The sequence below is a fragment of the Oculina patagonica genome, chromosome 8 (genome assembly GCF_052425735.1).
Source record: "Oculina patagonica isolate OP01 chromosome 8, crgOcupat, whole genome shotgun sequence".
NCBI lineage: Eukaryota > Metazoa > Cnidaria > Anthozoa > Scleractinia > Oculinidae > Oculina > Oculina patagonica.
Window position 1 is genome coordinate 23544365 of NC_135765.1, and position 26656 is coordinate 23571020.

Genomic DNA, 26656 nt, shown 5'->3' on the forward strand with positions numbered 1-26656 from the left:
TTGTCTTCAGATGCTTTGGAGGAAATAAAAAAATAAAATAAAAACAAAATGAAAATAAGCTCATCCAAGCAGAAACGATGTTGAAGATATAATTATTCTGGACTATGTAAAACTGGCAAAGATGGAATTAAACTGTGCATTCAATTTTCAACAATGCTTGTCTAATCTCTTAATCTCTCGCTATCTCAGGCTTACCTCATATGTTGCATTCATTTTTTTAACCCGTAAAGGACCCTAGTCAGTCTACGCCATTTTCGAAGCCATCGAAATTGTGAGAACTGTATAGCGAAGCGAAATCTTTTTGCATTTGTAAGTTGTGTTACTGAAGTCCTTTTAATTACCTTGAGCAGTTTTACAGTGATCTCTTTCGTTTAGACAGGCTCCGCACAAAATATCATGCCGAAACTCTCGAATGGAAACAAAACCAAAGGCGTGGCTGACTTGGTTCTTTTAAGGCCTGGCTAAATTAGAAACACTGTTCCTTTTCACGTTTGCTACCCGAGAAAATGAGAAAACGAGGGAACATAGTGTCACGCATGCGTACAAACGAGCGACTTTCTGATGTGAGGATCTGGAGGTAACATTATCCTGAATCCACGTGGTGACGTTTTCTAAAAAAGGTTTAAAATGTCAAAGTGGCAGTTTTTGCTGGATCTGGAGCTAAAATTGGGCTTCACCTACTTGGTGGCTTTTCATCACAAGGGCCAGAAATCGTCATTTTGAGTGAAAAAGTGCCACTTTCGAATTTGATTCCTGTGGATCTAGAGGGAACATTAGGCTGAATCCACGTGGTGGCATTTTCCTAAAAAGGTCCAAAATGTACATTTCAAGTTTCAAACTGACAGTTTTTGGTGAATGTGGAGTGAAAAAAGTCTTTAAGCACTACCAAGCCTTGTATTTTAACCCCTGAAAAGGACGATCACCTTCGTCACTTTAAGTTTCGTTTAGTTCCCCTTGTTTCCCGCAGCCAGCTATCATCTCGTCTCAATATTTCCAAAAAAATCCTTGTCAACTAGTTCGGTTTACTGAAGTTTCCAAGATACAAAGTGAAAGTTAATCCTTTCAAAGACCCTAATCTCAAGAAAAGCCCTTGTGTTAGACAAAATACATCACATGATCAATATAGTCCGCGAAAAGCGAAAAAAGACGAAAAGTAAACAAAATGGGATTTAATCTAGAAACCTATTAAGAGCCTTCTTACATTACCTGAACGTGTCAAACACAACAGTCATTAGAACCAAGGAAGTCTCAGCAAATAAAAGCTGAGCTGATATTTTAACAAATTCTCCCAACCAGTACTAGAAGATAAGTATGAAGACCGTTACTGAGAATCCGTACCTTGAGATTCAAGCTATCTTTTTCACGTTCAAAGTCCTGCTTGATTCTGATTAACACACTGTTTAACAACCAATTAAAATTTTTAAAACACTTAAAACAACCCTACACTGAAATTGGAAGTGTCCTACTTTAATCTCAAAGCTGTTTATTGACTATATACTATCTCCTCACGGCCAGACAGCAATGACTAAATACTAAGACAGTTTGGAGGTTTAATTTGTCTTTTGATACGTTTATTTTTTCGAGCAAAGCCACAACGAAAACAGCACAGAGATCTAAAGGAACAAACAAGAACAGTGCAAGTGGAACAATTGAAAATAATATTATCTGTTTATTATCAAGACTGTCAGGTCACTAGAAATATCAATATTGATTTCATGGAATTTCATTTCAAGGTCATTTAACTTCCCGTGCCAAGCGCACTTTCGCAATTTCTGCCGTGTGCTAATGTAATCACGTAAACCGTTTGTTTAAGTTTGATATCTTAACGAAGAGAGAGAGAGAGCGATCGCTGGAAAATACCCATGTAGGTAACTGTGCAAAGAAAGCGGTCTAACTTATTCTCAGACTGAATCAACGTTCAGCTGAGTCAGTGAAACTGTTCAGGCAAGTAACATTTTATTTTCGATATCGTTGCCCGTTAGTTGACGATGATGTCGTTACTGATGATTGCAAACTAAACTTCTGTTCGATTGTTAAAAGAAGTTTATTCCGTAAAGCGCTCAGCGTACTTTTCCGTGTGATATTTCACGGTAAACAACTTAAAAACATTGCACAATGCACTCAGATAAGCATTATTCCTTGATAACGCCTAGGATAGCTTTACTCCTGATCAGGTCTGTTGTGGCAATGTTGTGTTTCATGTGTTGCATGGTCTCAACAGTGTCTGCTTTAACAGGTACACTTTTCTCCCTGTAGGTACCGAACCAGTCCACGAAGTTTCTACCCGCTCAGCTAAGGTATGTAGATGATATCAATTAGTTTTTGTGAGCACGCGCATTTTAAGATGTAGATGCTAGATCGTCTAGATCCCGTTGCCTGCGTTGCAGCTCAAGGTGGCTAACGTTGAAATTTATAGCAAATGCTTTAATCTGCACGCTTTGTAAAGACATTCTGGTTTTAAATTGAATGTTATGGTTTATAACTCCGACATAAACGAAGTGCGAGACCAAAATATGGCCGCTAAATTTGCAGCTCGAGCAAAGTATCCTGGGGTCTATGGATTGCGGAATTTTCAAAGTGCCAAGGAATGTTTATACTGTTTGGACTCGAGTTTGAACAGTCGGAAATACTGTCCGATTGCAGACCAAAGCAATTCACAGCTAGAAACAAACTTTACTTACAAGCTGTGAAGTACAGAGAAGTTTAAAAGAATAAAGAAATCAGTTAAAGCCGAACAAACGACGACACACGCAAAAACTAATACCGTCGATAGCCATCACGTGCATTCTCCAGACTATTGCTGTAAAGTCAAGAGGAATATTCCGTTTCGAAAGGTCATTCAACTTCCTGTGCCTTGTAGGAGCTTACGTCAAATTTATTTCCGAATCATTTATTTCAGACTAAACAATTTCAGCGATTAAACAATTTAAAACGACCTGATGTGCCAATTAAAGCTGTTCATTGACAGGTTATTTGACAGTCGACAATATTACTGTATACCGAGCCAGTTTGGAGTTTTCGACTTGTCTGTCAAAACGAACTTTATCTTGATCATATATACCCACTACGAAAATAGTACAAACGTCTTACATGATCAGTACTTTTAAATCACAACATTCATGACATTTGATTATCCAGACTCTTTATTGTTAGGTCACGAGAAATCTTAGTATTGTTTTCACAGAATTTCATTTCAAGGTCATTTAACTTCCCATGCCAAGCACACTGTCGCTTTTCCTGTGCCAACGTGTTCGCAAAAGCTTTTTGTTTCAGTTTGATATCTTAACGAGGATGGAGTTCGCTTTAAGGAGGCTCACAATAGTCTTAAGGTTTTCTAGCAATTTTACATTTAAGGGATTCAATAAAACAAAATAACATTTCTTTTTACAATTTCTTGGAAATAGCTACTAGCTCGATCGTCAGTGAACCGAACTATAATCATATGACGTCATCGCCTGTTACCATAGCAACAGTATATGGGTGGTAATAAGAGCCATGATGGAGCTTCTAACGGTAATAGCGCAAAAATTAACTCGGTGACCCCTATTTTTCTGAATCTTATCCAATGCTACATAGAAAGGGGAGCAATTATAAAGAGTTTAAAAAAATTCTCTGAGGCAGATTTTATGTAATTACTCAAAACCGTAATTTTTGACTGGCTAAAATCCGGTCCAGAGAATTTTTTTAAATTTCACCTGTAGTTTTCCCTCAGGCCACACTACCTAATTTTGGAATAAAAAAGTGGTGTCACCGGACTTGTTTTTCAGTTAAATTACTTCTCGTTTCAAGAAAAGCCACGCGTGATCCATGCACGCGCCTTTCCAAATCTGGCCTTTACAAGATCCCGTCTTTCGCATGCGTAAACGTTGTCTGCTGGTCAATGCCCTCGATTTGCTTAGAAGGGTCGTTTTTTCGACAAAAAATTTACGCGCTGCCATATTTGTTTTTCTTCTTCATGGCTGAAAAATCCCGTGAGTGACGCGCGTGATTTGCGAGGTTTGGACCCAGGCCTCAGGCGACCGTAAAACTATTGTGAGCCTAAACAAAATCATCATAAGACCTAAGGTGGCTCTGAAACCGCTCCAGAGAATTTGCAAAAAGTTGTAACTCAACGTGCTAATCATTATTCAATATTAATATACAATCTTCGTTCACTGTCCAAAATCCACGCGCGCAATTGGTTAAAATAGATCACGTGATTTTGCTTTACCTGTCGTCAGCAAACTCCGACAGTGCAGTATTGACAGTAATGCACAAAAATCGTGCATCATTGAAAGTGTCTTCAGATTCAAAGCTTGCAGAAGTGGAAAAAAATATATTCCACAAATAATCAACGATCCAATACCAAACAAAATCAAAGAGGATAACAACTTGAAGCACATTCATGTTCAAAGGTAAACTGCAACTCAATAAATACATCTCTGTGTGCGATTGACTTGCTTGTTGCTTGATTGTGAAAGCCATCGACTTGCTTTGAACAAGCTTCTCGCTGACTGTATTTATGAACGACCACAGCTGATTAACAATTTTATGAACCATTGTTAGCTTTATTTCTGTACGACTTATTTGTGGTTTTTATATTATTGATCTAATCCCGTGTAATTATGTACTACTACACTTCTTATTTTTAAACACTATTATTGTTTGAAGTTCGCTAAGTCGATGATCGCTTGCAGTGTACTCAGATTGTACATTAAAAGGGTTAGAGTCTGTCTGTTCGTGTTTTGTTGACAAATACACGCACTTGCTGGCCTCACAATGAACTCGAAATTTCCAATACTGCACTCGGCTACGCCTCTTGCAGTATTGGAAATTTTTCGTTCATTGTGCGACCAGCGCGTGTGTGTATTTGTATAGGTAATCACATGATTTCGAGTGCAATTTGGGATAAATAAGCACGAGTAAATTTTTCAAAGGCGTACAAAATTGCACAAGCCCGAAGGGCGAGTGCAATTTGTAGTCTTTGAAAAATTTACGAGTGCTTATTTATCCCAAATTGCACGAGAAAAATCATGTGATTACTTATTAATAATATTCATGAAAAAATTGCGAGAAAATAACATGCGCAAATCTCGTACAAAAAAAAAAAAATTATTCAAACTCGGCAAATATCATCACGCATTCATTCAAAACAAGGTCTAAGCCCGAACAACGTACAGGTTCCTCGATGTTTTAAAAGTTTTTTAGTCGTAAAATCTGGCTAAACAGTCAAACGAATTGTCTGAATTTTACCTCTTCCAGATCGAGATTTTCTTCTGCTCATTCAACTTGTCGAGCTTTCAACTCGACGGCCAGCCAAGTGAAGGTGTTTCGCTTTTCATTTCAACACTTCCTTGCACGAAACAATCCTCTGCCTCGTACAATAGAAAGCCTATAAGTTCTGTTCTCTAAGTACAATGTCTTTCAAGCGATGTTAGCATAACTTTGAGGCTATCTGGTCCATAGTCTTCGAAAATGTGTTTGTTGTTTTTGAATTCGGCGTAAATAAATTTGCCCAAGCAAAGCGTGAAGCTTAGTCGGCTTGTAGTTTGATTTCGTCGGCAATTTCCTTCTTAGGAAGCCAGTTATTCCAAAACGAGAATGAAAAACCAGTGCTTTTCAGTGCTATGGTATTTACAGCTGTCTTCTGGTCTTCTACTGTGCTCAAAACGCCAGCCATTTTTTTCCACTCGCATCTCGAAGCAGATCCAAGCTTCGCGCCATTCAGATCGCGTGGAAGCGTTTGATTGGCCCCCTGTGGCTGCCTTTGTTTATTAACCAATCAGGATGCCGCGTTTGTTTCTTTTTTTTTTGCACTGAATTTCGTCATTTCTGCATCGAATTTCCTAAAAACTGCATTTCTCTAAGCCAATCAGATTCGAGAAATTTTTTGATGTATATTATTAGTATAGGTAATCACATGATTTCGAGTGCAATTTGGGATAAATAAGCACGAGTAAATTTTTCAAAGGCGTACAAAATTGCACAAGCCCGAAGGGCGAGTGCAATTTGTAGTCTTTGAAAGATTTACGAATGTTTATTTATCCCAAATTGCACGAGAAAAATCATGTGATTACTTATTAATAATATTCATGAAAAAATTGCGTGAAAATAACAAGCGCAAATCTCGTACAAAAACAATTTATTCAAACTCGGCAAATATCATCACGCATTCATTCAAAACAAGGTCAAAGCCCGAACAATGTACACGTGTAAGGCAGAGCACCCTCGAAGGTCTCGTTTGCCTCCCTCCCCTACGGGAAAGAAGTGTCGTCGCCCTGACAACTATCGCCCAATCATAGCGTGAGGCTGCACGTGAAAGGCAAGGCTAATTAAAAATGCGTCAACTCTATCGGAGTCAAGGTGTTGGAGAAAGCTAAAAGTGTACAAATCTTGGTTATTTCTTCCGTATTCTTTAATCACGGAGAGAGGCGCAGGATCAAAATTTTACTGTATCGAAAGCATGGTCTTCGAACTATACCCATGCGAAGTTTTGGAGTGAGCGGATGAAATTAAAAGCAGTATTTGGCTTGTTTTTGTCGAACAGTGGTGTTTATCGAGCGTCAGAAGTGTTCACCCTTGCATATATTTAGGTAAGAGTAAACTAAAATTAAAAATATCGGTTAAATAGGCTTTAAATGCTATATAACAGTCAAAAACCATCACATAGACAACATATGATGTAAAATGTGAACTCACCTGGCTGTTTATTATATTTTCTTTCGATAAGAATTTTAGCTATAAAGTTTCATACAAATCCTTATAATTTCGACGCCGCCATTTTGACCGAGTTGTCAAAGCGTGAGCCTGGGCCCCCTGTGTTTATATTTACAGTTATGGCAGAAAGTCAAGTCAGTTCATGTGAAGGAAAAGTGGATTTTGATGCTGACACGGTAGGAGGTGAGAAAAAACAACTGTAAATAACCTTATACCATAGGAAACATTTTGACGTAGATGATTTTCAGCCTGCAACTAGTTTTAAAAGTAACAAAAATTGCAATGGAAACTACAGTTAGATATTTCTTTCTCCAACATGTTTTCAGTGATGTCCCGAGGTCAAGTCCCGTCACATTCTGATAATAAGCTGAATTTTAGCGATGGCACTTTAAGAGGTGAGAAAACGAATTTCAAATGACTTTATAATGTCATTATCATTTAAATCGCTCTTATTGCTTGGTAAACTGCACTTTTTTGAAAACTACAGTAAAGTGTGTCCTGTTCTCACAGAGTAAGTTAAATTGTTTATTTTTACGATGTATTACCACTTTGCTACTTTGCAAGAGAACCCTGCAAATCGTAATTATTTTACAGTCATACCCATTATTGTTAAGAATCGCAAAGCCAGGAGAATTCTCGCCATCAGTCTGATTGGTATTCAAAGTGGAATTGCGACTTGAAAGCGAGGCTGACAGATATTGCACAGTAGCAACGCGTAGCTTAATTAGCAACGCAGGCAAAATTACGTTTTCAAAACCCTTGTCTGCATTTAAAAAGCAATACCTGACCGAAGTGAGGTCAAACTCAGGTTAAACAGCACAGGAAAGAAACAGGAGGGAACTATCAGATACCAAGAGAGCAAGCTGAGAGCACCTGAGGTTAGACAACAGTTCCAGCTCGAAATGAGGAATAGATTCAGCATCCTCCTGACACCAGGATCAGAACGACAAGGACACGGACGGCCACCAGAACAGCGAGCCATCCGACCCATCCAACAGCATAGTGCAAAGGTGGAAGAAAATCAAGAATACCTACACAGAGACAGCAATGAATGTATGGTGCACAGAAAGAAGAAGTGTCGGAACTGGATCAGCACGGAAAGTTGGAGATAGATAGAGAAGAGGAGGAAATTAAAGAGGAAGATATATAGACGATGCACGATGATTGAGGCTGAAGAACAAAGCCAGAAATGAGAACAGATAGAAGGATAAAGAGGCAAGGAGAAGCCTCAGGAAAAAAAAGAGAGAGCGGGTAAACAACGTTGTGCAAGACGCTGCACGACAGGGGCAGATTATAGGAGTATAATTATGAAACAACTAGGAGGCTCTGTAACGAAGGGCCAAAGAAGGTACCAGTGGTAAAGGAAAAAGATATTGACCAAAGAATATGAGGTCAAAGCCAGTTTGTGGAGGTCCTGAACAGGCCAGTTCGCAAAGTAACTGCTGAGGTGGAGGAGGTGAATGACAGTATTAACCCTATTTAGACCGGGCTTTTTTGGACCTTCTCTGACCGGGGGGGGGGCCTTCAGAAGCCCCCCCCCCCCTCCTATGTAACTTCCAGAATATTTAAGCAATCACAATGAAACTTATAGGATATATAGCATGTCCGAACATCGTTCTTTTGGTATACATCACGTGGGATGATGACATCACATTACGTGACAATCACATCAAGATGTCAAAACAGCCGCAATTTTGGATCCGCCATCTTGGATTTCAAAATTGTTCAAAAATGCCAGAAAACCATCCAAATTTACTGCAAAGTACACAAAAACAATAAAATCGTGCTTAAAAACCGTAAAAAGGTAAAAATAAATTGCATTAAAGTTAATTTTCATTAAAAGAAACACGAAAATTACAAACTTGGGAAAAAATGCCTATCAAAATGCCGTTGTCATGGTGATGTCAAGTTCCTGACACAACATACTACCCTAACGAATTATTCACAGATAAATTTTAGATAAACTCAGAAATTTTGGCAGGGTTTGGTTGAATCTTGTTATAAGTGTTCAAAGTCAGCGCGGGGCTCAAAAGCCCCCCCCCGGTCTGAATATGGTTAACATAGAGCGATAACAAAGGATGAGATCAGGAGTGCCACGGGGAACATGAAAATGTGGTGATTCCCATCCGTTTGCTCCTGATAGTTGATTTTCAATGGCTTTCTGAGTGCGCGTTAAATATTGCAACATTCACCCACACATAATAAAGATTACATGTAAAAAGGCTATGCGATTTAAGGAAAATCCATTCTTCGCGATTCGTGTGATATCGGTTTTTCACGTGAAATTTAACGAGAAATTTCCTGGTCGGGTAATGGATTTTTCAATTTTATTATTTTTTGTGCTTTTCTACCATACAAAACTGTTATTTTTAGGCTTGTTAAAGTAACGAAAACGAAGGTATCACAATTTCGTTAATAATTAAATCAAGTGTACATTTTTTTTAATTACAGCAATAGCAAAATTATTTTTGGCATGTAGAGCTATATACTTCTACATGGAAAGAATTCAAGTGGACAGCACGGATATCCAACTGCAAGCCAAACTGCACAGCAGCCAGGCAACTGCTAATTTCTATTTAGGTAAGATCCTGCAGAACACCCACGTCCAATATACACGACCTGATACGAGTCGTAAATGCCTTTTTCGAGTGGAGAAATGCATCTCATTATGGATACTTAATTAATTATTCATCATGTTGTTAAGCAAGGGCCCAGCGATGGTTTCTCGAGTCGCACGAGTCGTACGAGTGGACAAAACCATTGTCGACTCGACAAATGAAGTTGCGAGTGGAGAAATGCATGTCATTATCGATACTTAGAAATTTTTCACTGTTGTATCAAGCAAGGGGCCCTGCGACATGTTGTCGGGTCGTACGAGTCGTACGAGTGGACAAAACCATTGTCGACTCGTCAAATGAAGTTGCGAGTGGAGAAATGCATCTCATTATCGAGACTTCACTATGTTGTATAGGGCCCTGCGATGGTTTGTCGAGTCGTACGAGTGGACAACATAATTGTCGATTGGAGAAACACCTGAAACTCGCTAAACGCAATATGTATACGTTTCAAAAGTGTGCCAACGAAACACGCTAAACACAATGTATATTCTTCGTTCTAAAAGTGTGCCAACGAAACATGCTAAACACAATGTATATTCTTCGTTCTAAAAGTGTGCTAGCGAAACACGCTAAACACAATGTATATTCCTCGTTCTAAAAGAATGCTAGCGAAACACGCTAAACACAATGTATATTCCTCGTTCTAAAAGTGTGCTAACGAAACACGCTAAACACAATGTATATTCCTCGTTCTAAAAGAATGCTACCTAAACACGCTAAACACAATGTATATTCCTCGTTCTAAAAGTGTCTCCGTAAAAACTAAAATCTTAAATTAAGACGTGCGTAGATAAGATTCATTTTCGTCTTATTTTAAGATTCAAACATATCTTTCTTACAAGATGTTCCTTGTCTTAATTTAAGATTAAGGTCCAATGCAACTGCCTGGTGATTTCAAAAATAACGGTCACCGCGCGTATTCTAACAAGTCGGAGTGACCGAGCGAACCAAAGTGGAACAAACCTGGCTTGCTTAACACACAGTTTTCGATAAACCATACAAAAATACAAGCACAACAAATATAGTAGCAAACACTTTATTAAGCGTATAATTCAAGCAAAAACATACACAGAGAAAAAGACAAAAAGTAAGATGTAGACCTTAGCTGTTTTCGTTTGACGGCCGAACGTAGTGGAAGCTTACATCTGTGCCGAGTGCTGTTGTGTATTCAAATCTGCTTCAGTTCACCCTCACACAGTTGTTTAACCAATTCTAACTCCAGAAATTTTCCTTCATTTCTATCAGCTCTGGAAATTCCTCCAGTGTGAAAATATATCTTCGTCAAGGACAAAACATAACCGTGAGCCATACTTATGTGCGCTATAAAATGAAAGGAACATGAGTAGCGAGGTTTATATAGCTGACGCCATTTTGGATCGAAATAAACCAATCAAAAAATTGTTCAATTAAATTGGGCGCCATTTTGGATCGAAATTAGCCAATCAGAAAATTGCCCTGTTTCCCGAGAGGTCCTCCTTGTATGAAAGAGCAATGACGCGGTCTCGAGTGATAAGACCTAACGTTTTTGGAATGAGAAAGAAACCGGCAATTTTTCCAGAGATTTTATTAAACAAAAATATGGAGTTTACTTTGAAATAGTCCTCTTACAAAAGCTGAACCGGAAAGTTGCGAACGTCCATACCGTTTGCTTTTAAAAGTTCCTTCTTTGGCTCGCGAAAAAAATGCCATTTTTTTCTGCAACTCGACAGAACGCCACACGGAGCCTGTTTACTGCATACTTGCTTGCAGGCATTAAAATTTTAGATTTCGACCTTGAGCACAAGACTACAAACGTTTATATACGCTAGTTCCCGCATGCAATATTTTTAAGAAGGGGCATGTCTTCATTTTAATAAGAACGTAGTATTTAAGAAGCAGTATATCTTAATTAAGATGCTACTCTCTTAAAAATCTGAAAAGCATCTTAAATTTAGGTCAAGATGAAAAAACATCTTAAATTAATAAGCGCTTTCTTAAATTAAGATTCAAGTTTCTTAAGTCTTCAAGATAAAAGATGGATGCGTCTGAATTTAAGACGTATTCGTTATCTTAAATTAAAACTCATCTGCCACAGGCGGTGTGCGCACTGGGATCGCTATGCATTGTGGATGTAAAATTTTCAAGATGGCGGCGAAGCTGGGAAAATTTAGTAAGTTACAAGCTTCGTTTATCGATAGAATTATTTCTTTTCTGAGCTCCTTTTCTACAGTTACAAAAACTTATACTCACTAAGATTGTATTTCTGTCAACAAAATAAGCAATGTATATTATTTTTAGCAAAAACGCAGACAACGAAAATTCGTCCCGTATGAGCATGTAATTTGAATCCGTCTTGTCGTGAGCTATAATTTTTCGTACATTGCACATTGAACGAAGAAATTGGTATAAACTGTTTCTACAATGCTTGTTCTAAGCCAGGGTATAAACGCTCCCAAACGCTCCCCTCGTTGTGTTGTACAGGCCCGTAGGCTGGGGGGGGTTCGGGGGGTTCGGACGAACCCCCCCACCGCCTGAAAAGGTCCGGTCTGAATGGTGGAGCATTAATGTACCGGTCTGAATGGTACAGCATTAAAGGTCCGGTCTGAATGGTACAGCATACATATGGCCTACGCGCATAATAAAATAAAAATAAAAACATACTGACGTTATTTGTATTGATTTTCAACAATATCGACTAATTTTCAAACGGTTCTCGTGTATTCCCCTCTTTTTAGGTTTTCAGACTGGAACCATTAGCAAAGTGTGACTCAAGTTATAACTGATGTTGATTTCACCGCTTTGAATATGTCGCGGTCGTATAAATAAATTAAATATATCTGAAGCTAAGCTCTGAAGCCTAACGCAAACAATATAATTGACATCCAATTCCCCTGGACAGCGTGACATTGTGGAAAGTAGAGCAAAGAAGGAAATTAAAAGAAATGACTTTGAATCACGTCATGACGGTAGCGGGGTAAACAAAATTCTTATTTAAAAGCCATCAGGATAAGGCCAGCTGGCAAACGAATAAGTACATGAGATAGTGCGCTCTGACTCCTTAAATTCTCGTTCTCGCTGATTTTGGAGAGTTGTGGCTTCCTATCTTTAATTTCTTGCTGTTGCTTAAAATTTCTTTCTCTCTTTGTCTTAATATTTTTAAGTGAAAATACCGAGGCTCAAAATCCTAAAATTTATTTCCAACGAAACGTGGCAATTCCTCTCCTTGATCACATCATCATGTGCATCAATGAGCAGTTTTCACCTTCGGCGACCGTTGCCGCGTCACTGCTTGGTCTCGTACCAAGTGTTCTCTGTTCAAAGAATGTTAATCTTGAAGCAGCTGTTAACAAGTACAATGATGATCTCCCCTCCCCTTAAATGTTTGAAATGGAGCTTATGCGATGGAGAGGTCGATACCTGGCGATGGAACCGGAATTAAGGCCAGCTTCACCTGCAGTGGCAATCAAAGATTGTGATGATGACCTCTTTCTAAACATCAGCATTCTTCTAAAAATTGCCTGCACCATACCAGTAACATCATGCGAATGTGAACGAAGTGCAAGCACGTTGCGACGACTGAATAACTACATGCCAGCGTCAATGGGAAAAGAAAGGTTGTCCAACCTTGCGCTTCTGCACATTCACTACGATACCCCCGTGGAGCTAGACACGGTAGTCAACTGTTACGCCCACCTTCACCCCCGTCGACTACAACTGGAAAATCGTCTTCAGTAACGGTATTTTTTTTTTAAATTAGTGGGACACTGGTAACTAATGGTCCGTTCTAAAAGAAAACGAACCTACCCGGGCAAAAACCAGCCTACGGGCCTGTTGTAGATTTTCCGAATTAATACAGACATGTTTTGGTGGCAAATATGGCTTCGAGGAGGTGACAGATACAAGCAGTGATCGCACGGTGTGACTCGTTTAATCATGAGATAGCGACGAATCGTTTCCTCCAACATTGTTTAGATTACCAGCGGTGCTTAAAATGTTTTACATCGGTGCATGGCTGATAGAAATCAACAGGCTAACCCAAACTAAATAAAAAATAATGTATTGGCTTCTTGTGAACTGGCATTTTGATGAAGTTATTTGAGTTCATTTTAGTCAAAGGGAACGATTTATCGTTATTGTAAGTCAAAGATGTATTTAAAAGCTGAATCAAACTCTGTGGGGAAGTTCATTCAATGGTATTTTGATGTTGAACACCAATTCCCAGATTATTTTCTTAGCTTCCAGGTGTCTAAAATAAAGATTAAATAAATTGAATAAAAGTCTGTATGCTTGACTTGTGTTCATTGTTTACATGTATAAAATGTGCCCATTGAAGACAGGTAATTGTTAAAAAAAGAAAAATACACCAATTTGTGAATTTTAAAGGTGACGGCATGATAAAGATCCTAAGATGACAACAGAGATACTCAGGGATTTGCTTATTTTGGTAGGCAGAATGTATACAGTGCTAAAATGGTCACCAGGTGAATCAAGGGCAGGGAAAACAGCTATTGCTATAAATAACTGGCATCAAAGCAAGTCCAGTCATTGAGATCAGCGCTAATATGTCAATGATGAGAGAATACATTCAGATGAGAGAAATGACTTGCAAAAAATTGCCTTAGATCACTATACATTCCAAGATCCAGGTGCTGACACCATTTTATAATTCAATAAATGGGAGGGGGAAGGGGTTAAAAGGCATGAAAGAAGACTTGCATCATAATTTCTGATCTGGTTGCTATTTATTACACCTGCTAATGTAGGCTGATCTAAAGCTGAAAGGTTCATGAGTATGCTATTCACTGTTTTACAATTCGAGCAAGCAATTGCATGCTCATTTATGTGCGAACCTGTTTCAGGAGGTATGTAAACATGGGAATGACTTGTAGGCTTTTTGGGACATGTTTTGATAGCCTAATATAACCACGAGAGAACTACATGTAACTGAACATAATCTATGAAATTCTCCCAAACTCTCCTGGTGACTCCATCAGGCTGTATAAGTACAAATGCCATTTGCTGTTTCATAGCTATAACAAAACAGTTAAACTACTTCCTAAGAAATTTACCAAAAAACTGTCAATGACAAATAAACATGCAGTAAAATGCAGCTTTTCTTTTATTTGATTTAACACTTTCTAGACCACCTGTTACAAGTATTACTGAAGTGTTCTAGTTTAAAGAGAACAAGCCCATGGGAAATTGTGCACAATAATTTTTAAAAAAATGTATATGCAGGAGGAAGTCAAACCTCAACCGTAAATAACAAAAAAGAACTGCAACAAGCAGCAAAAAGCCTGGAAAAGCTTAAATTATAAAGGATCTTATTCATAACATTTTGTACCAACTTTTGATCAGTTTGTATAAACATAAACACTAGAATACATCAGTACAATTCTTATCATGTAGACTCGGTAGCTTATACAACACAACTAAATCAAGCCTTTTTTACGCAATATTTCGACAGTTGAAAGCTCGAAACGATCAAATCGATTTCAATACTCAAGGTGGCACTGAAGTGACTGTACGGACAGAGAAGTCAAAACATTCGAACAGGCCATCTTACCTTGAGTTTGCTCACGATTGTTTTGGGATCACTGAAAAAAAAGAGCTGACTGATCGTGAATGATCGAACAAAGTGATATTGGACCCAGGTATTGAGTCGTCTTGCAGTAGATGGTAGGCTATCGACCGCTATCGATGCACCGGCAGGGCAGATAATTTATCCTTCGCTCACATGGACCAACATGCGAATGTACGTATAAACAAGTCAAACAAACGGTATGTATCAAGAAGCAAAGACTGTTTTCGCAACCAAACTCGAACTTGTTTGTTCATTAACGTTCTTTTAAAGAAAACATAGCAAATTCGCTGATTTTCGCAGCGTATTTAACGAATACAGCTGGCCTTCTTCGCCTGCCACGAGATGTGCACTTATCCACGACTTGACACAAATGACCAGAATTTTGATTTCGACCCGACAACATATCGCAGGGCCCCTTGCTTGATACAACATAGTGAAAAATGTGAAAAAAGTCTCCATAATGACATGCATTTCTCCACTCGCAACTTCATTTGTCGGGTCGAAAATGGTTTTGTCCACTCGTACGACTCGTACGACCCGACAACATATCGCAGGGCCCATTGCTTGATACAACATAGTGAAAAATTTCTAAGTCTCCATAATGACATGCATTTCTCCACTCGCAACTTTATTTGTCGAGTCGACAATGGTTTTGTCCACTCGTACGACTCGTACGACTCGACAACATATCGCAGGGCCCCTTGCTTGATACAACATAGTGAAAAATTTTTAAGTATCGATAATGACATGCATTTCTCCACTCGCAACTTCATTTGTCGAGTCGACAATGGTTTTGTCCACTCGTACGACTCGTACGACTCGACAACATATCGCAGGGCCCCTTGCTTGATAAAACATAGTGAAAAATTTTTAAGTATCGATAATGACATGCATTTCTCCACTCGCAACTTCATTTGACGAGTCGACAATGGTTTTGTCCACTCGCACGACTCGTACGACCCGACAACATTTCGCAGGGCCCCTTGCTTGATACAACATAGTGAAAAATGTCTCCATAATGATATGCATTTCTCCACTCGACAAAGACATTTACGACTCGTATCAGGTCGTGTATATTGGACAACCCTAACAAGTGTCCAATAAAGTAAAGCAATCTCACTTTGCTTTATTTCTATGTGAGTTGCGTCATTGATGACTCGTGCTCTCAGGCGTCGTAGCGCTATTCAGTTTTCACAACCAAAATATTTACCGGTCAGCTGCAGTGTATTATCTTTGATCCTTTTAAGCATTAAGTAAATTTGTTTTGTGAATATGTTTACTTTTCTGTCAGTAAATATAGCGTTATTTTTGAGCAGCAGATAAAATTTGAGAGAAAAGATACGCCCGAGCACTTCGTGTATCTGCTCGACTCAAAAAGATGAATCAAAAATCTCTTCGAGATACCGACTATTTTGCATGAAGTATGAGTAGAAGGTTTATCCTGGGCATTGTTGTTAGCGGAGGAAATGCTTTTCCTTTAGAAAATCAACCTCTCCTGGTACCACAGCGTATCTTGGAGTTGGTAACAATATCGTCATGCCCCTCCACCGCTGAGATCGACTTGGTCGACCTGACGCCATTTTGTGTGTGGTTTGATGGGCCGCGCATAACAAGAAAAGCAAAAATCGCACTTTAGAGGAATTTTCTACGCTTCAATAGACTCGGAAATTACCGGAGATTACTGTGGTGGAAATTCTGTAGCGATTTGACCAACTTCACGGAAGATATTTCGCTTCGAGTGAGATGCTGTCGAAAGTAGTTTCCAGCCTTGGGAATATTAATACAGTACACGTGTTCAAAATTTCGCAAAGCAATAACTCTTCCAAATCACTTCAAATTGGCCCGAAGAGCTGGCAAACAAGAAAAAACACGACACAGCAACAGTGTAAGTTTCATTCTTAAAACGTTCGAATTTGTGTATTGTAAAGCAAAATTGTTTCATTGCCATACAAACCCTTATGCTGATCGAGTCTTAGACTACTGTGGCTCTTATAGTTAGCTTGGGCTGCCTGTGAATAAACTACATTCTTTCTCTTTTGGATATATCTACAACTTCTTTAGTTTCAAGTGTAGTTTGAATCAGGTCCATCCAGTTTTTCGCTACCGCTTCTTCTTCAGAACATCAAACGGAGTGTTAAGTTTTTCTCTATTTCGCAGGAAATTACCAAGAAGCCCTACATGATGCAACATCCGCCATCAAGTTGGAACCAACTTGCATTGAACCCATAGAAATAGGTAAGATCATTGGCGGTCATGTTTTTTGACAGGAGTTAAACAGAAAACAATTAAGAGGCCGTCTTTCTGAAAAACACTCACTCAAATTCGCATCAAAAAATAATTTTGTCTGAAACTCTGGCAACTGAAAGACTTTACTGAGGCTAGAACTAAAACAGATTTGGTTTGATTCAAAAATAGGCATTTTTCGAGCCGCTGTCAAAAATTTTATTCGCATCAAACACCGACAATTTTTATATCAATTTGTTCATAAACATTTCTAGTTTTCTAGAAAGGAGCAAATCTTCCCTCGATTTATCTGGAAATGCGAAATCAAGGATATGATGACCAATACTGATCGGTATCGAACGAAGGTTAAAAAATGACCTTCATTTAATTAGAAGCGAGTATTTCAATTTTGGGACCTAGCCGAAAACTCAACTTTACACAGCCGAAAAGTGTAGTTCTTCATCGGCTAAAATTTGCAACATCCCACGTTTTCAGTATTTCAAAAGTTATGACCGTTTGTATCAGCACATGTGCGACATTTCCGCTTATATCGTCGTTAATCGAAATATCGAGGGAAAAATTTCTACTTTCTTAGAAAACTAGAAATGTTTATGAACAAATTGATATAAAAATTGTCGGTGTTCGATGCGAATGAAATATTTGACAGCGGCTCGAAAAATGTCTATTTTTCTAATTTTCCAGACGTTTCGGCGGGCTCCTAACGCGGCCAGAAAATCATTTTGAATCAAACCAAATCTGTTTTAGATCTAGCCTTGCTCAAGTCTTTCAGTTGCCAGAGTTTCAGGCAAAATTATTTTTTAACGCATATTTGAGTCGCTTTTTTTTTTTATAGAAAGACAGCCTCTTAAGCAAGGTTCATCATCATATATGTGAATTAAACCTTAGCATCAATTTAAAGGCCATTGTTGCCCAAGGCTCGAGGCAAGCCATTGATCGAAGAAATATAACATTGAGCAAGTGGAGGCGTATAGTGGTGGATATTTACCGAGCTGGGAAGCGGCCATGTAAACTCTCCGCTTTTCACCCACACCAGGGTGAATAACTGTTTAAGAAAATACCAAACAGTTAAATAGTCGCCCCCAAAACTATTGTTATATTTTTCGGTGAAATTTTGAAAAAACTTTCCAAACCAAAAATACTTGGCATGAGCAACCAACGTAGGGAAATGCACATAACAACATAACTTAATTGAACTATTTTATTTTTCCATATTTCTTGGGGGATATTGGTCTAATGTTAGTAAAGTTAATGTTTGTAACGTAGTAGTTTTGACCTTATATGATTTTTTCTTGCAGGAGCAAGTGCTTGTGTACAGCTACAGTGTTATGAAGATGCCATCTTCTGGTGGAAAAAGGGATTAGCAGTATCCTTTGATAACTTCATTTTATGTCCCTTATTTGCGACAGGGTAGCGTGGAGCTTATGTGGCTTCAATGCAAGTTGTAAAATGCGATAATATATTATACCTTAAATTAATAAGTCAACAAGGCGGTTGACAAGCAGTTACAAGCATTTGATTCTTGTTTAGTTGCTTCTCCCCGTGTTTGTCTGTGTTTGGCTTTACTCTTGTGCTGGAACTTACGCTTGTGTTGACGATGAAAACCAGGTTTAAGTGGTGCATGTTAAGTAAGTAATTATTGTGACACAATAGCTGTAGTTACACGAGGTCATTTTAAATAAAATAAAATATTTCCCTAGGTAAAGTTGTAACATGTGCAACCGATTTTACCTCGGGAAAGTTTACGTAGGTAAATCATTCCCCTGGGAAAATTAGCCAGGACTTTGGGCTTCGTACATTTACTCGGGTAATTAACTCATTGACTCCCGGAGATTTTTGAAAAAAAAAAACAACATATTTTTTTGTACAGTTTTAAAATTTTCTGGTCAGATATGGGATAAATCCGCTCCACGATACTCGAAATATGGCGACTCTTTGCTTCTCGGTTTCTTTATTGATCTTGAAGCTTCCATGTACAGTGTAAATCGCTGTTTCCACTTTCGACAGTTGTCTGTAACATTTCTCTCTAGCCGTAGCGTTGAGGGCGGCTTGAATGCACTCATTTTGAGCTAGATTTTCGTAGTTCATGCTGTGTTTGAAATCTACCTTTTCTGACACCATACCATGCTTAATGAAAGACCACGTGATCACGAGTGACGTTATACATATATCATGTCAACAGTAATTTCGAACGATTTTTGGACCGTCTTCTTCTGAGGAAAGGGAGAACAAATGCTACCTACTTCGTCATCGAGAGTTGAAATAGAAAATATCATACACAGTAAAGAAAGTATTTGAGACCCTGACTGGTTCAAAGGAATTTGACTTTGATGAAGATATAATACAATTTAGTTCTTGAATACGACAAAGACAGTAAAGAAGATGTGGATTGATAGTACAGTATTTGCGTTGTCACACTTGCTGGTAGGTAGGTAGGTAGGTAGTAACTTTATTTAAACACGGTAAATTCATCAGAAATACAATATAAAATACTAATGGTAATAAATACAATACTAATAACTAAAAATTACTAATCTATACTAACATAACTCTGCTTTACATGAATGCCGTGTGCTATAAAAAGCCTTGATTACAGAAGTTTGGATAATGAAACTATGTTCGGATGCTTCATTTGTCGTACCTTTAAATTTTTCAAAAGTTCGTTTTGTCAAAAATTTAAGCGTCTTAATCTTTTAAACATAAAGTTTATCTTAGTTTTAATTTTAATTCAAGAAATATGCGGAGTGATGAGCGATTTTCGACATTTCTCAAAAACTGTTTTCTCCCATTCTTCATCATACGTAAATATAATAAGTTCCGTTTCACCAAAAAGGCAGAGTCCAGGAGCAGCATCTAGTGTCTAAAAAGTGATTCTGACTTAGTTTACATCTCAGATAGCATTACCTTGCCGAGCGCCTATCAGAAGCCTGCTCGTCGAGGGCTTTCATTGTAGATTTTGGAGATGCAAGGGCGAGTGGCTGGCAAAGAGGCTGGATCCATCAGTTTTCAGAGGGGTTAAGTTGTTAGAAGACGGCCATTGTGTAATTGATAGGGGGTGGGGGGTTATGGAAACCACGACGGCAAAGGCAACAAAATATCGCTAAACGTGGGTTTAATTAGTAGTACAGTGGCCCTACCAGAGTAGACTGTTCACAGCCTCTTTATTTTACAACGTAAAAGAACGCGCGCGAGAGAGAAACAACGAGCGAAGCGAGCGCCAGCGCGAAGAAGAAGGAGCCATTTTAGACTTAAATATAAACACTTAATATTATCACAAAGATCGCTTTCATTACGTACGAGATCGATTATTTTCATGATTACGTAACTTCGAATAGAACGCTTCATTACTTACAGCCCTGCACGGGGTACCGTGAACACCAGACAATTTGTTTGACATATGTTTACAAGTTTGATGTAGGCGGGAAATAATTTGGTGGGAAGTTAAAGCTCTGGACAGAACTTAACTAATTGATTTTTGTAAAGCTCACGGTTTGTGAAATATATAAATATTGATCAAAAGTTCTACAATGCTACACACTCGAGTTAAAGCTTGTTGCTTGTAAGGTTTCCTTTTCTAAAATAATTGAACTTGGGTTCAGTTGAAGATCCGTGCTTTCTTTTTACTGCAGTTGTCTCGCAAACAAAGCGCGAATCACGAGGGGGCGGAGCAAACTTCACTATAAACATCGCTTTCATTACATACAAGATCGATTATTTTCACTACGTAACTTCAAATGATATCTTGTTGTTGATCGATTCTGGAGACCGCAATTACATAAAAAGGAAAAAAAAATTCTCGACTGACTTCCGAAGCACTATTATAGAAAGGGCTAAAATTAAACGAATTATGATAGATGTATTTTATACCGATACAATGTTTTAATAAATTTCTTGTTTTCACATTAGAAAGCTTAAGCAACGACGACAGCAACGTCGAAGACAACGTCTGGTGAAAGTGTAGTTTTATTTAACTTGGGAATCTTGCAATTTTCCGGCCGTATTCTGCTTATTTACGGCTTTTAGAACTAGCTCCCGCTGAATATTCAATGATAGCGTTCAACCCCAAATAGAAAAACCAAAAATTAGCCGTCGTTGCTGACGTTGTCCAAAATACGCAGAATTTGGTCATTTCACGTTGTTTTTCTGCAGAGAACGGCTATGAAATGTACCAAGATTCAAAACGCACGTTATTCTGTTATTCTGCTCATTAAACCTTTAGTTTGGTGGAGTTCTCGTTTCCGTTGCCGTCGCAGTTTCCTTTAGTTCTCTATATTGTCATGTGACTTGACCCTAAGCAGATTGACAAGAACAGTAAGACTTTACTAGATTTATGGGCGCGATGTGTTAAAGATAAAAATAAATCACAAGAAACGAAACGACCGAAAATGAAGAATAAACTTCTCACTCACGCTGTGAAAGACGAGGTATGTAATGCTATATTTTGAAAGGAAAATTTTTCGCTCCCAAAGCTTCAAATGTACCGTAAAATGAAAACAAGACCCCTCTCCCTCTTATTATTAAACTCATTTAATAATCCGTTGTAGACTTACTTGTCAATTGCGCTAAGTTTGCAAAAAGGTAATTACTCCGTACTTTCAAAAGAATCATTATCACTAATTTGTGTAATTCTAGCGGACACGAAAGTAGGCTTCGTCAAACAGTTTTTCAAAAACAATGGACTGATAATGATTTAATGACCGAACATTTTTTACAATATTGTCGACAGCTTCACCTACATAACACACAAGATAATTTTGTATAACATTCACGGCAAATGTTCGTGATTTCGTTACTAAACACTTGCTTCTGTCTGATAGGAAAGTAAAACCTCTCTCCCCAAAATCTCCAAAGACGTCAGCGATAAGACTGAAGAAGGAACTTGGCATGGTAAAGTTGCCAACTCCCACGACAGTCCAGCAGATATCAATAATGCAACACAGTACCTCAAACAATACACTGAATTTCTTGGAAACGCTTACTACCGTCTGGGAGATTTTAAAAAAGCCATCGAGTACCATGAACTTCATCTAATAATTGCCAAAGAAGTAGGAGATACGGCTGGAGAAGGACGTGCATATGGTAGCCTTGGCAACGCTTATCACAGTCTGGGAGATTTCAAACAAGCCATGGAGTACCATGAACGTGATCTCAAAATTGCCAAAGAAGTAGGAGATACGGCTGGAGAAGGATGTGCATATGGTAACCTTGGCTGTGCTTATCACCGTCTTGGACATTTCAAAAAAGCCATCGAGTACCATGAACTTCATCTAAAAATTGCCAAAGAAGTAAGAGATGCGGCTGGAGAAGGAGGTGCATATGGTAACCTTGGCAATGATTATCACAGCCTGGGAGATTTCAAAAAAGCCATGGAGTACCATGAACGTCATCTGAAAATTGCCAAAGAAGTAGGAGATACAGCTGGAGAAGGGCGTGCATATGGTAACCTTGGCAACGCTTATCAAAGCCTGGGAGATTTCAAAAAAGCCATCGAGTACCATGAACGACATCTAAAAATTGCCAAAGAAGTAGGAGATACGGCTGGAGCAGGACGTACATATTCTAACCTTGGCAACGCTTATCACAGTCTGGGAGATTTCAAAAAAGCCATCGAGTACCATGAACGTCATCTAATAATTGCCAAAGAAGTAGGAGATACGGCTGGAAAAGGATGTGCATATGGTAACCTTGGCTGTGCTTATGACAGTCTGGAAGATTTCAAAAAAGCCATCGAGTATCATGAACGACATCTAAAAATTGCTAAAGAAGTAGGAGATATGGTTGGAGAAGGCTGTGCATATGGTAACCTTGGCAACGCTTATCACAGTCTGGGAGATTTCAGAAAAGCCATGGAGTACCATAAACGACCTCTAAAAATTGCCAAAGAAGTAGGAGATACAGCTGGAGAAGGCTGTGCATATGGTAACCTTGGCAACGCTTATCAAAGCCTGGGAGATTTCAAAAAAGCCATCGAGTACCATAAACGACATCTAAAAATTGCCAAAGAAGTAGGAGACAGGGAAGAAGAGGCTATGTCGTTTTACCGCCTTGGCCAAAGCCTTGAATCAGAAGGTATGCCCCTTGAGGCTCTTGATTGTTGTCGTTCCAGTGTGAGAGTGTTCAACGATGTCAGGCACCTAATGTTTAGAGATGTGTGGAAAATTAGCTACCGTGATATGTATAATTGTGCATACACTTCGTTGTGGCGGCTATATCTAAAACAAGGCAATGTACTCGAGGCTTTGTTTGCTGCTGAGCAAGGACGTGCACAAGCTTTGCAAGATCTTATGACTTTAAGGTATGCATCTGAAACAGCTCATGAAATAACCTATGACGCATTCAGTTGCCTCCCATCGAACACAGTCTTTATGGCAATTGATAAAAGAGAAATCATTTTCTGGAGTATCCGAAACGGAATAGATGTTCATTTAAGAAGGCAAAAAATTGGCGGTAGTAGCTCGGAAGATGTCGCGACCACTGTTGCCGAGTCCTTAATTCACAGTGCTTATGGAACAATTGGTGTAAGAGGTAGTGTGAAATGTGAGGATCGTTCGTTGGATAAGTTGAGCCATAAAGATTTGCCAAATAAGAAGTGCAATCAAACCATATCTGAACTGACGGAATTTGATACAAATCCTTTAAGAGCATTGTATGACGTCATTATTGGTCCCATCTTCGACTTGATTCATGGCAATGACCTGATATTGGTTCCCGAAGGACCACTGTGCTTAGCCCCGTATGCTGCATTCCTTGATTGCAATTCACAATATCTGTATAAGGCTTTCAAAATCCGATTAATTCCCTCCCTGAGTAGCTTGAAGTTGATCACAGATTGTACAGAAGATTACCACAAAAAGTCTGGGGCGCTGCTCGTGGGTGATCCGTGTTTAGAGGAAGTTCTTTACCAAGGAAAAAGGCTGATGCAGCTGCCAGGTGCAAAAGCAGAAGTAGAAATGATTGGCAAAATACTCCACACTACACCCCTCACCGGGAAAGAGGCAACAAAATATGAAGTCTTAAAAAGACTCCCCTCAGTTGCTTTGGTGCACATTGCAGCACATGGTCGTATGGAAACAGGAGAAATTGCCTTGGCTCCAAACACTTCACGAACATTCCAGATTCCTAATGAAGAAGACTTCCTTTTAACAATGAAAGATGTGCTGAGCGTTCAATTGCGAGCAAGACTGGTTGTGCTTAGTTGCTGTCATAGTGGTCGTGGTGAGATAAAGGCTGAGGGGGTGGTTGGCATTGCACGGGCCTTTATGGGTGCCGGTGCTCGTTCTGTTCTTGTGTCCCTGTGGGCGATTGATGACGAGGCCACTCTGGAGTTCATGAAAAATTTCTATCAACATCTAGCAGAAGGAAGAAGTGCTAATGAAGCTCTGAACCGAGCCATGAAGTGTATGAGAGATTCTGACGAGTTTAAAGAAGTGAAGTACTGGGCGCCATTTGTGCTCATCGGTGATGACGTTACACTGGACTTAGATGAAGCCGACTAGATGTACCTTACTGTAAGTAAATCCTTGTTAAAGATTAAGAAAGTATAACTTTAAAATTAATTACACTTAAGACTCAGTGTTGTTTTAAATGTTTAACAACAGCAATATGGTTTTAGCGCTATCTTAGAGAAATTTGTAAATGTTGCAAAGTGAGAACTTATAATTGAAAGGTTGCTGTTTTGGCGGTATTTTAGATTTTCAGATGACAAGAAGTAAGTGTTACAAAGTGAACTGGAAAGATTGCCAGTTGACTGTCGTCTTGAATTTGTGTTTGCTTTTGTTTTGAGACAATAATCGAGGACAATAATTACAGGTTTTATTTGCAAGGTGTTACAAAATGAATGAATGATATATGTGCTTATATAGCACATTTACAAAGCTCAATGCGCTGGTATAATGGTAAAAAGGTTGCTTTTTTGCGCTCTCTTAGATTTTCGGATGAGAATGATAAGATTTTGATAAGAATTTGCGTTTGCTATGGTTTCCTTAACTAAGCTTTGGCCACTTTTGAACCAATCAGAAGTAAACCAAAACCATTCGTGATTCATCTCCGGCCCGCGTTTTCCCGCGCTACTCGCCGGCTGCGTGTATTTACTTCAAGTTTCGATTGACTCACTGGATTGCCTGGGTTCCTGTAGAGGGTGTGATTAATTCAATTGGTTTTGGTTTTACGACAGACGATCGAAAATCGCTTTAATAATTGAAAATTATTTTACCTCTGGTGGTTGGTTCTTTTATATATGTAGCACATAATGTTTTCTTTCTTTTTAGTATCCTAGGTGGTCTACATAGAAGCTGAAATGATGGCCTAAGTGATTAATCTTTATGAAGACTTCATGAAAAAGGCTGTGCATGATAAGCCAACAGTTTACTTGCCTGAAGACCGATCCTAAATGCCACACTTTAAAAAGTTAATAGGCATTATTGCTTTTATAGTTATAGAAAATTAATTGAAATTAATGAAGCTTTTCTCTCAAAAGAATCTAGTAGTAATTTTGTGTCTTTCTCTGTAGAATATTCAGTGAGCTAGGTGTAGCTTCCGATTTATTGTCAGGAGAATACTAAATACTAGTTGAGTCAAAGAAGCTCACTGCATGACAGTTTGCAGGAAAATGCGCGTGTATTGCATCTGAAACAGTTAAATATTTAGCCAACCGAAAAGCGCTATTCAGTTATACACATGTCATGTCAAAGCCAGAAATTTTGAATTTATTGTAGATGATTTCATGTAATGCGACTGTCCATGTTATTAGGGCGGTTTACAGTTACTTGGAAGTAACCACGAAAGTGTAAATACAATGGACTGTAAAGCAACATTTTTTTATTAGCAATTAGCAAAGAAAAAAATTCTGAAAAGCCAGGAATGTAGTTGCTTTAGTTATTGTATATTCCGTTTTACAAACCAGTTTCGTTGACGATGTCTGTGGAATCAAAAGTGGAAGTATCCACAAAAAATAGTAAATTCCACTACGCGACTACAAAAGTAATAGCAACATTTTCATTAGTAATTGTAACAACGTTTAGTAAGTAAAATAGTAATAAAATATAATTTGCATTTAAAATTGATGGAAAGAAGGAATTACTTCATTTTTCTAATACAAGATTATTGTAAAAGTGTTTCTTGTTGAGCAAATTTTATCGTTTGTTCTGTAATATATTTTTTTCTAGATTGTTTGATTTTCTAGTATTACGAACTTGTTTCCTATGGAGAAATCGTTGAAGTACGATTGATGTTAGTTCGATATCAAAGGCAATGATTATAAATAAATTTTGTTTTTAGAGAACGGTATTGGTGTCTTAAGGGTCTTAAACGGGACCAGTTTTGTATTTCACTTTGGAAAGAAATTAGTATTTGTCCTCTAAGGGTGTCAAGACTACAAAAATTTGGTATTAAGGATTTCCGCTGTGTTTCCTCTCACCAGCTGAAATCCACTTGTTTTCTCCCCAATCCGGGAAACTGATACAACCTAACTGTATCTTATTTTTCGCAGGACAATCTTTTAAAGAAGAACTTCGACGATGGGGGGGGGGAGGAGGGGGAG

General features: G+C 38.5%; 1 protein-coding gene across 1 annotated transcript; it reads left to right on the top strand.

Annotated features, from left to right (window-relative positions):
• The first annotated feature begins 1840 nt into the window (after nt 1-1840).
• On the top strand, nt 1841-26398 carry LOC144663549 (uncharacterized). Its single transcript, XM_078524535.1, has 11 exons — nt 1841-1944; nt 2257-2297; nt 6814-6879; nt 7023-7091; nt 9148-9276; nt 17035-17112; nt 18417-18484; nt 21417-21542; nt 21936-22029; nt 22291-24626; nt 25386-26398. The coding sequence occupies exons 3-10, from the start codon at nt 6816-6818 to the stop codon at nt 24612-24614; spliced, it is 2952 nt and encodes a 983-aa protein (XP_078380661.1). The 5' UTR covers nt 1841-1944; nt 2257-2297; nt 6814-6815; the 3' UTR covers nt 24615-24626; nt 25386-26398.
• The last annotated feature ends 258 nt before the right edge of the window (nt 26399-26656 follow it).